Source organism: Trematomus bernacchii, unplaced genomic scaffold (assembly GCF_902827165.1).
Source record: "Trematomus bernacchii unplaced genomic scaffold, fTreBer1.1, whole genome shotgun sequence".
Taxonomy (NCBI): Eukaryota; Metazoa; Chordata; class Actinopteri; order Perciformes; family Nototheniidae; genus Trematomus; species Trematomus bernacchii.
Window position 1 is genome coordinate 2879794 of NW_022987771.1, and position 11338 is coordinate 2891131.

Here is an 11338-nt window from a genome sequence, read left to right on the forward strand (position 1 = left end):
TGTGTCGGACTCATTCACAAGCTAATGCTGGATTTAATAACAAACATGAATGATATTGGTATATAATCAAAGCTTTTTTTCTCCGACTGCGCTTTTGTCAATCCCTCATTATCATTCTCCATTCCTCTTGGACTTTAATGTGAAGATTGTTTTCCTCTCCCGCCTAATCATCTAATTTGCCTTTTATAGTGTTTTTTCCCTCACACAGAAGCTCTTCTGCAGCTCATCTGCTGTCATTACTGAGCTGATTGGACCAAATCAAAACTGAAATCAAATTAAGGCCCATTGTCAGTGTGCGTTGCTCCGTCACTGACATGAAAGGAGGACCACCAACAAGAGATAAGAAGGAATTCAAAGTCGCTGCTTTGACATGAAAGAAAGAAACGGAGCTGACTGGATGAAGGGACGTGAAATAAATACGCATAGAAAGACATTTACACCGCAGCAATGTTCTCGTGTGAGTCATGCAAGAAATACGAGGCACTTTCTCGTGTTAAAATAATGTTTTCAAGGCACATTATTAAGTATTCAATTCTGTTTTACAATGTGTATCTTCTTCCTAAAATCTACAATTTGTTATCATGCCACGAGCGATCAGAGTGGTTTTTCGATGTTTTCATTGTCTGGTATTGTATCATTATTTAAGCCCTGAAAATTACTTCCTTGAGACTTCAAGTATATCTATTATTTTTCTTCTATGTCTATACATTCTGAAACTTATTTTCTATTAGGTTTGAGTTACTGTGCAACAACATATGAGATCTTTGAGCATTAGCGTTGAAATTGGATAACTCACAGGAGGACTCTTTTCTTAATAGGCAATACTGATGTTGTGTTCTCGTACCTTGTTTGTATAAATGTTCTATATTAACAACATACAGAGTGTTGGTCCAGCAGATGTCTCGGGGCGATTGGACAGCAGTTAGGCAGTCGTCAAAAGCCTCCTGGTGATAATTTAGCCGTGCCCTGCAGTGACATGATAATAATGCCCTCATATCCTGCTGTGATTCTCCTGATCGGCTGACAGTCAGGCACAAAAGGGCCTGAATCCATTATTAATGGGGAGGTGCATTTGCAAACCGGTTCAACATACAAAAGAGCCATCTTTGCTTAAATATTCACAGGAGAGAAAATTGAATATATTCACAATGTGAACTATTGTGGGAAATCTATAATTGCACTCCAACGAAATGGGAGTTTTCACTACATTTGATGGTCCGACCCTCACCTCTAAAAATTACAATAAATATTCCATACTGATAAATAATAGATGAGTCAATAACACTATACAGTTTCTACCTTGCCCTCATTACTCATTACCCACACACATAGTCAAATGTGCTACATCCCAGCACTACCCCTAAGCAATTAGTTGCTCTAAAATATCAGGGGGCTAGTTATTCAGGCATGTATTTCACAGTGTTATTGGTTTATCCGGAGCTCTACATGCAGGCCAAGCTCCCGCAAACACAGCCTCAGCAAATCCCCGAGCTCCTCTGCAGTCACCAAAGTAATTGGGGAGGGAGTCCCAAAGGGTCCTCGCACACACTGCTGAAATCTCTGCTACCGACGAGTTGAAATGGCAATGGAGGTAGATAGGTATCTGTGTGTGTGTGTGTGTGTGTGTGTGTGTGTGTGTGTGTGTGTGTGTGTGTGTGTGTGTGTGTGTGTGTGTGTGTGTGTGTGTGTGTGTGTGTGTGTGTGTGTGTGTGTGTGTGTGTGTGTGTGTGTGTGTGTGTGTGTGTGTGTGTAGGATAAAAGTACAGGAGGTGGATGGAGCGACCTATTTAGGCCCGTAGTAATTTAGAGTCGCTGGTTGGCTGGGAAACCATCTGGTTCCCCAGCCAACCAGCTGCATTGCCCATTTCTATGGGGATGTCAATTTTCGCTCATGGTGGTAGGGGGGTGGGGGTACTCTGTCCGGGTGCCAATTTAAGCCCCCACTGCTCAAAATTACTTAATTAACTCTATCTCTCACACAGAGAGAATCTCCCTTTGTAAGTAAGTCTACCATTCATCACAATCCAACCCTTTTATTCTACAGCTTGCCAACTGTCAGCTCGTGAAATTAGTGAGGAGCAGTTGAATGCGGGATAAAAGCCCCATGAGCGAATCCATAATATTAAACGAGCACAAACCCAAAAAATAGACTGCAAGTAATTTCCTAATTTCAGGCCAGATTTTAAAATGCACCTTAGCTTAAAAGCAGGAGATTTGTCTGGGACTGACGATCCGGTTAAAAGATGACAAACTAAATGTTTTTGTAACCATTAATTTTCCAGATTTAGGTACAGCTGTCTGCCACGAGGGACAAGATATCAGTGTGTGTGTGCGTGTGTGTGTGTGTGTGTGTGTGTGTGTGTGAGATAATTAATGACTTATAAATAAAGACTAAAGCAATATGTACATAACATAGATCAGGCTTTAATTCACAACAATCAAGAGTGTTAATGTTGCACACTGACTCGATGCACTGAGGCAAAGTGATCATATCCTGAGGTGATGATGAGACGAAGGTGAGATGCACTGCTTCCATTAAGCTGCAAAATAGAATAATATAAATAAAAGTAGGTGATTTATTTGTTCATTCCATTAATTGTATTTGTTTTACATTAAAATACTTTCATTTCGACTCACCGAAATAGCATTTGACTGAAGATGTCCCTCTGTTTGTTCAAATTCTGTAAAACAATAATGTTGGTAATCCCAATTAAAATTCTATGGTATTAAAAACCAAATTCGCAAACAGGTGCTGTCGACGGCTGTTCCTCTCACCTTTCTCTGTAACAGACTCAAACTGAGAAGCATTCTGTGAGGTGTTCTTCTCTATCTTTAGATGCTTGACTGCAAAAGAAAAAAACAAGACTAGATTTTCATAACGTTTTTTTAACATGAACAAAACTCTGAAACAACAAAAACTAGGTGTATTCTTTTTATGAAGGAAGGAAACGTTTTTCAGGAAATATATGGAACACTATCTTGTTTCTGAAAATGAGCATGGTGAATGTGGTTAAAAAATTACAAACATTAAAATAAAAACAAAACATTTGGCATATTCAAATGGGGGTGATTTGATAGCAGATCACATGTTTATGCCCTTCGGCTTTAAAATGTATTAGGGTTGCTTTGAATTAGATATATTGGGTGTATTGTCTGTCCATGTAAGTGTTGGTCAATTGGAAAACATTGCAGTACAGTAATCTAAAAGGTAGCATAGTATGTGTGACACCATACCATTATAGCTGTCCACTGTCACTGCAGAAATATCTGTCGGTTCAGCAAAGCGAATGATGAACTCTTGAGGAAACATCCCGGTGGACATCCAGAACGTGTTGGTATTTCTTGATAAAAAGGGAAAAACAAACATCTTAATGTTATCGCTAATCCAAATGGTATGGGATTGACTAAAGATAAATATAAAATAAACAAAATAAACACCTGATCTGACACATTTGACATAGAGAGATAGAGAGAGAGAGAGAGAGAGAGAGAGAGAGAGAGAGAGAGAGAGAGAGAGAGAGATAGATAGATAGATAGATAGATAGATAGATAGATAGATAGATAGATAGATAGATAGATAGATAGATAGATAGATACTTCATACATCCAAAAATTGTGAAAGAACATGAACCACAAATAATACTCAATATAAAATGTTATAGATAGTTTAGACTATTCTATAAAAACAAACAATATGTTACAGTAGCAGACTGTAACATGTAACACTGTAACATCTGTAGACTTGGTATGTCTTAAATGTCCGGTTAGGATGTATTAGAACGAAATCTAAAATGAAAATTGTAAATAAGCCATCTGTATGTAAAAAACACCTGTATGTAAATTGTAAATAAGTCATCTGTATGTCAAATATGTCTTATATGTCTTAAATGATATGATGAATTGGAAATGGGGGACCCTGATGTAAACAAGACGAAAGTCTTTCTCTGGTCTGCATCCCCTTAACAATTGTATGTTTTGAGCTGTACTGTACTGTACCCAATATACAAGCTGTTAATAAACTTTTCAATCAATCAATCAATCAGACAACATATACGTAACGATAGTATATTCATTTACAGTTGTCCTATTTTTAACCCTAGATAGGTAGCAAATGACACAAAAAAGTAAATTGGAAGACACTATTTCCTCGGTTCGTAGGAGGATATAAAAATAATGTAATAACTTAAACACTAACCCATCAGTGATGTTTTCTGGAGGGTGATTCTCGTCGCTCGATGAAGCGACAACAACTTTTGCCCCCAAAGAAGCTAAAGATGACTCAATCATCTTCACTGACTCACACGGCAAATATGATGCTCTCCACTGCTGCCTGGTGTAGAATATAACTGTATATCCGACAATAACACACAATAATCTGCTTTGTTTACGTGTCTTGGAGAAGTCGACAGCTAAGCTAACCTGCGCTAACCTAGCTACTGTCGTTGCCAAGCCAACCACCGCGTCGCAACTAATATACGTCAGAATTAGAACACACACGTCACTATTTACCGACGCACGTTGCTGGTTAGTTTTTAGCAATTAGCTTTGAGCAGTGACATTTACACGTCTTCTCATGGCGAATGGATACAAAGACACGTTGTTTTCTCGTGGAGGTGGACAGGTCAGTTATGATGCGCTAATGAGCATAAGGTGACAACACGTGCGATGCTTTAAAGGCTGCTGTAGATTTGGTTAAGAGTTGTTGAGCTTGGAAGCTAAGCTACAAACTAGCTCGGTTTAGTTGGTAACAAAGAGGAAAAGATGCACAAACTATCAAACTAAATATCCATAGAGTATCTGAAGTGTTTCATTTGTCGAAATGTTTCCCAATTGTAATATATTGTATTGGACAGACTTCACGTGAGCTAGCTTTAGCTGCTCGTTTATGTGGCACTTATTGTAGCATCCTTTCCAAAGTGCAGTGATGCAAAGCTAAACCATACAGGTCAGATAAAATAGCTACTCTGTTAAAGTGTTACTGTAAGTAAAAAAAAAAAAGCATAGAAATCACGTAAGAGCCCACAATCCTTTTGCATGTTATCTGTCTTGTTATGCATTGAATGTGAAATGTGTGTAAGAACATGAATCTTTTCATCTATAGAATCTTTTCATGCTATAAATCTGTTCTCATTTCCAGAGTGATGATTCTGATATATGGGATGACACAGCATTGATAAAGGCTTATGACAAGGCAGTCACATCATTCAAGGTAAAACAGGTGCTTTGTAATCATAGACTGTATATATAAAGTTTGCAATGTATGTGTAAGTTAAAGGGACATGTTTTTAGTTTTGCCGCTCATTTGTTTGCTTTTGATCTGTGTTCCAGACTGCCCTTAAGGGTGATGAAGAGCCAGAAGCCTCCAAGAAAAACCTACCTGGAAAAAAACGCAAGAACAACAAGAAGAACCAGAGCAGGAAAAGAGTCAATGCAGATAAAGAGGTGACTAACTAAAGAATACAGATTTATTTTTATTTATTTATTCGTTTATTTGGACATTAATGAACCAAGTGTAAATATGCCGGATTTAACTTTGAGCTACTTTCCATCCGCAGTCTCCACATAAAACATTAAGAAAATTACAAACATAGCTGTACAAATACATAAAATGCAAGAAAAGTGCAAGAGTAACGGCCCGTCCACACAGCGGCGTGCGTTGAAGCTTCAACGCTTCTGCCCATTCACTTTGAATGGGGTGACGTCACTTTTCGCCTAACTGCATTGTGGGAAGCAGAGCGGAGCTTTCCTGGCGTTTCAGGCTGCAAAAGTTGAGCGATGTTCAACTTTTGAAGCTTCTGAAGCTTTCGGTGGAAGCGTCAGCCAATCAAATCATATGCCAGTACAAGCTCTGGCCAATCAAACCGCTGCTTGTGTGTCAGGGGCGGGAGATTCATGTTGTTCAGATTGGTTGTTGGTCGAGCTTCAGACACGCCCGCCGGCAAGCTTTTTCCAAAGCCGCTGTGTGGACGGGCCGTTACTTTAGACCAGAGCCCTGTACCACGAATCCAGTTCAACATACCCTGGATATGTTTGAGTTACCTGGCTTACCTAATCCAAAACAAACGCGATCTCGCTAAGCGGTCCTACGACGCTGGTTATCAACTCGGTAACTCAAGCCAGGGTTTCTCTGTCCGGCTGAGTGCATGTTCACATGAAAGGGGCGGGGCTAGCAACATTTGACCAATCACAAACATGGAGAAACGTACTGACAGCGCAGCGTCATACTTCCTGAATGAAAAGTGAACTTTAATATTAGTCAAATATGAAGAAGTTAAACTTTAAACATCCATGACTTAAACACTTTATCCAGGATAAAAGCCACATAGCTGCACCTGCAAGGTGAATACAGCTGGAAAAAGTGTTTGAATGCGTACATTAACAGGTTTATGATATCACTGCCTCGTCTAAGACACGAGTGGATCTGACAGAAATTACATTTGACTCGAGTGTTTCGTCAATTTAATGTGTTGCTTAAAATAATACTTCTGCATACAGTATGTGACACTGTAGTGTTGCACGGCCAGATACGGCTCAAGAAGCTGACTCAAATAAGGAAATATATGATACATTATGATGTGATATGAATGATAATGGGACACATCGACGTCTGCACTCAGTGCCGCGGACTGTACGTAATGTTACTATGATCCGGTTACTTATGTCGTGGCAGATATTTAAGTAAGCTTTCTTAACGCTAATATTATATTAGTCAGATTGCTCTGAAGATGGGAGGTGATATTCTATTAATGTTCACGTTCACACAGTCGGTGATTTTTGCCGGCCGTCTTTCCTGCAACGGCAGTTTTTCTGTATTTCCTCTATCCTGTAATATGACTTGATAGCTTTAAACTCCGCACACTGAGCTCTGATTGGTCAGCAGGCGGTGCTTTCACTGAGTTGATCTCTTATCCTGGAACCAAACCTGCTCCGCAGCAGGTTAGCCATTCAGCATAAGTTACCATGGAGATCTAGCCCGCTAAGAAGTGAACCAGCGTCGTAGGACCGGAAACCCAGAGTTTTCCCTGAAGTTAGCTCGCTAAGCAAAAATCCGGCTTCGTAGTACAGGGGGGTATACTACGAATCAAGATTTTCGTTTAGCAAGCTAACTTCAGGGGTTTCCGGTCCTACGAAGCTGGTTCACTTTTTAGCAGGCTAGATAACTTAACGGCTATCCTCCGGAGCAGGATAGGTTCCAGGATAAAAGCACTGCCTGCTGACCAATCAGAGCTCAGTGTGCGGAGTTTAAAGCGATCAATTCATATGACAGGAGGAGAAAGGAAATACAGTTTAAACTGCCGTTGCAGGAAAGACAGCCGGCCAAAATCACCGACTGTGTGAACGTGAAAATGAATAGAATATCACCTCCCATCTTTAGAGCAATCTGACTATTATAACATTAGCGTTAAGAAAGCTTACTTAAATATCTGCCACAACATAAGTAACCGGATCAGAGTAACATTACGTACAGTCCGCGGCACTGTGAGTGCAGACGTCGATGTGTCCCATTATCATTCATATCACATCATAATGTATCATATATTTCCTTATCTGAGTCAGCTTCTTGAGCCGTATCTGGCCGTGCAACACTCACAGTGTCACATACTGTATGCAGAAGTATTATTTTAAGCAACACATTAAGTTGACGAAACACTCGAGTCAAATGTAATTAAAGTCAGATCCACTCGTGTCTTAGACGGGGCAGCAGTGATATCATAAACCTGTTGATGTACGTATTCAAACACTTTTTCTTTTACCAGCTGTAGCCTATTCACCTTGCAGCTGCAACTATGTGGCTTTTATCCTGGATAAAGTGTTTAAGTCATGGATGTTTAAAGTTTAACGTCTTCACATTTGTCTAATATTAGTTGACTTTTCATTCAGGAAATATATGACGCGCTGCGCTGTCAGTACACGGCTTCTCCATGTTTGTGATTGGTCGAACACTCCAAATACCACCCCTTTTATGTGAACGCGCACCTAACTAGATAGGACACGGCTGGCTTGAGCGATCGAGTTGATAGCCAGCGTCGTAGTACCGTTTAGCGAGAGTGTTTATTTTTTTTATTTAGTCAACCGGATAACTCAAAACATATCCAGGATATGTTGAACTAGATTCGTAGTATACCCCCCAGGCCTCAGGATATATCCAAAACAGAATAGTGACACTGTTTTTATTGTGTGTTGCAGTGGCAGGTTGGGGACTCTTGCAATGCGTACTGGTCTGAGGACGGCCAGCTCTACGCAGCCAACATCTCCTCCATAGACGAGGATAAGGGCACTTGTATAGTTGTTTTTACAGGATATGGCAACGAGGAGGAGCAAAACCTTGAAGACTTGCTTTCAGAGATTTCCGAGGCTGATGAGGAAACAAATGTCGAGGTAAAGCAGTGCATGTACATTAGAAATGTTGCATTTTATTCAATGTATATTCAATGCCTCTTTATTTAAGGTTGATGGTGATACATTGCATCTCTTGAGTTCATTTAGTTTGGGAGCATTTAGTATTATTTCCTTTTTAAATAAATGTAATAGCGTGACGGAAATCATTAAAGGAAAGAGTGTTCTTTCTACACATTTATATTTTCAGTATTGAAAAACCCCTTACACACATGCAGCTTAATTTGTGAATGGCTCACCAACTTTACATTTCGCTGTGCGCTATGAAAAGGAGCTGGAGTCATTTTCCAAATCACTCGGGCAATGAGCGACTTCTACAACTTTCACTTGGTGAAAAAGGGCTTCATTATTCCATGATACTGTTCACACAAAGTTCTGTATTTCACTCTGCAGATATGCACACCACAAATGGGAAATGACTTCAATGAACAGCATGTGTTGAACATTATACACACTGTCATATCCTTTAAGTTTTTATTTGGCCATTTTCTGAACACATGTTACCTAATTATTGACCGGTTAATGTCAATTACAGTACTTTATTTTCTATCCAATAAATACTTCTGGAATGCAATGAACATAACACATTGCTATCAATACAACTGTGGCTTATCAATATAAGGGTTACAATGTAATTAGGAAAGCATCTGATATGGATTGTAAGAAATGTAACACTTTTTTCTTCTGTTTTTGCCCTATTGCTTTGAGGGGTAAAAAAACAAATTCAAATATATTTTATAAAATCCTCCTATGTGTATAAACTAATAAAAGGAGATGACAAATCAAGGCTAAAATATTGTCTCTGCTACTCAGGTAAAGGAGACGGAAACGTCAACAGAGGAGAGTGACCGGTCAGCCACACCCAACCAACACAAACAGCAGCACAGTAAACCACAGAAGTCCAAGGGCAACAGACAACCCCCTCCTATGTGGGTTCCTGGTTTCCCTGGGTTACCTCCTGGGTTTCCTCCTGGGCCGCCCCCCATGCATGCTTTCAGACAGGTGAGAAGGACAATTCCACATAGCACCTGTTTCTGGTGGAAAGGCACTGGCAGGGCTCTGTTCAAGCTTCATCCTAGTACGATCCCACGATATCTTGACAACGTATCACCACTGTTGTCTAACAAACCAGCAACGATGTTATTTTATCTTTGTGTGCTACTATACACTTGATTGACATTGTATTTATCAGAAAAGATTGTTGCTCTCTCACTTTGCACTGAATAATCTTCACCGCTCAGTCTGATAAGGGAAAGGGGGAAGGACGATCGGCTTCAAAAAACAGGCTTTGGTTTTGTTTTGAAAAACAAGCTTTTTATTCCAGTTTATACAGTGATGTGATGTCACAGCGCTTGTCTGAAAAGTTTGAATATTTTTCAACTTGAAGCGCTCGGTGTGTCCACACAGAAACAGTGCTGCCCTCAGAAATAAGCCGCTTTCCCTCGAGTCGGCCACATGCAAATACATGTGCTGCTTCTTCATCGGAAACAATTGAAAGAAGTTGCTGGCACCCACAAAAATTGTGAAAATGTCCCGGTAACCGACTATTTTCATACACAATGTCGCAGAAAGTTTGAAATTTAAGATTAGAAAATTAAGGCTTAATACATTCTATGAGTGGGTTAGTTCTGCTGCAAGGAAAATAATTTAAACAATTAAATGTAAACAATAAAGTGTTTTACAATGTGAACAATAAAACCAGCATATAAACAACAGCCTCTCAGAGTTGGCATTTATAGCCGGGAGATTGTATTGGGTTGCAATTAATCTAACTGGTGGTTATGCTAATGGCTCTACCCTCTGTATAAATACAACTCTGTATAAAAGCCATAAAAGAAGGAATAGTACAAATGTTGTTTTTTCAAAGAATGAATGTTAAATCAAAGCTCTCTTCCAAATCGGACATAATATACATTATGTACAAAAATTAGTAAGCCTCAGACTGTAGATATTTCATTTCAGGTAAAGTTCAGTGAAGAAAGTTGTTAGAGCCATGTTTCTCCTTTTTATCAAAATGACTTAATTTTTTGTTTTTTTTACCTTCATCAGGGTGGAAGCAGAAGATCCGGTGGTCACGGGCCTGCACCTCCTTCCTGGCCTCCCATGATGCCTTGTGGTCCTCCAGTAAGTTTGCATATATCTATACACTAAAGAGAAATGCACCAGCTACGGCAGACACTGATTATTTGATGTAAAAAAAACACATTTACTCCTTCAGCTGGTAAATTAAGAAACGACTGTCAATTCAAATGTAATTGACAGACAACACATATTTTCAGTCTGCATCATCTTCATTATCTCTCTCTCTCTCTGCTTCAGATGATCCCCCCCCCTCCTCCCATGAGCCCTGACATGGTGGATGACGAGGCTCTGGGCAGCGTGCTGATCTCCTGGTACATGAGTGGATATCACACTGGATACTACTTGGTATGTGCACAGAAGCTATCTGACTTATGATGGGCTATAAAGGAACATTACAGCCTGTATTTACAGCCTCTTGCATTATTTAGAAAGTGCAGTGGGTGTTTATGGTAATTATTTGGAGGAGTTTTTGGTAGTTACACACATTTTGCTGTTATTTCTTATCTACAATAACCTTTCCCTCCAATGCGACCAGCTGCATAAAAGGTGTGAGACCTTGATTTTTATAAGGTGAGCTATATTAACATCATATTCCTTTTTTACAGGGGTTGAAACAAGGACGCAAAGAAGCTGCCAATTGGACCAAACTGCACCACAAATGATTCGTCTCCACATCTCATAGTTTCTCAGCCACCCTCCCTTTTGTGCCTAATGTGTATTTTTTTGTTGTTACAATTCAATGATTTGAAGGAAGTGTACGTGCTGTGAACACCAGTTCATCGCAGCTCCAGGAGGAGAGTTTTGTATTCTTTGTAAATAGATTAAATAAATAAAGGCTATCTGAGCACAGTTGATAACG

General features: G+C 39.6%; 2 protein-coding genes across 2 annotated transcripts; one reads left to right on the forward strand and one right to left on the reverse strand.

Moving 5' to 3' along the window:
* Positions 1 to 2399: 2399 nt before the first annotated feature.
* LOC117496749 (heat shock protein family B (small) member 11) lies at positions 2400 to 4441 on the reverse strand. The gene is made up of 5 exons (XM_034148488.1): positions 4196 to 4441; positions 3235 to 3341; positions 2776 to 2844; positions 2638 to 2681; positions 2400 to 2540 (listed from the first exon to the last, which is right to left on the reverse strand). Exons 1-5 carry the CDS (start codon positions 4285 to 4287, stop codon positions 2448 to 2450), a joined length of 405 nt encoding a protein of 134 aa, XP_034004379.1. The 5' UTR covers positions 4288 to 4441; the 3' UTR covers positions 2400 to 2447.
* A 48-nt stretch (positions 4442 to 4489) lies between these two features.
* smn1 (survival of motor neuron 1, telomeric) lies at positions 4490 to 11338 on the forward strand. Its single transcript, XM_034148487.1, has 8 exons — positions 4490 to 4621; positions 5138 to 5209; positions 5329 to 5442; positions 8188 to 8379; positions 9211 to 9399; positions 10447 to 10521; positions 10717 to 10824; positions 11085 to 11338. Exons 1-8 carry the CDS (start codon positions 4574 to 4576, stop codon positions 11139 to 11141), a joined length of 855 nt encoding a protein of 284 aa, XP_034004378.1. The 5' UTR covers positions 4490 to 4573; the 3' UTR covers positions 11142 to 11338.

What these genes read in the sequence shown, in the direction of transcription:
- LOC117496749 (XM_034148488.1), bottom strand. Translation starts at nt 4,287, where the DNA reads ATGATTGAGTCATCTTTAGCTTCTTTGGGGGCAAAAGTTGTTGTCGCT. An exon ending in CCAGAAAACATCACTGATGG is followed by an intron (nt 3,342 to 4,195) that starts GTTAGTGTTTAA and finishes CTTTTTATCAAG; the next exon opens with AAATACCAACACGTTCTGGA. An exon ending in TGAGTCTGTTACAGAGAAAG is followed by an intron (nt 2,682 to 2,775) that starts GTGAGAGGAACA and finishes ATTGTTTTACAG; the next exon opens with AATTTGAACAAACAGAGGGA.
- smn1 (XM_034148487.1), top strand. Translation starts at nt 4,574, where the DNA reads ATGGCGAATGGATACAAAGACACGTTGTTTTCTCGTGGAGGTGGACAG. An exon ending in TTTCTCGTGGAGGTGGACAG is followed by an intron (nt 4,622 to 5,137) that starts GTCAGTTATGAT and finishes TCTCATTTCCAG; the next exon opens with AGTGATGATTCTGATATATG. An exon ending in ATGAGGAAACAAATGTCGAG is followed by an intron (nt 8,380 to 9,210) that starts GTAAAGCAGTGC and finishes TCTGCTACTCAG; the next exon opens with GTAAAGGAGACGGAAACGTC.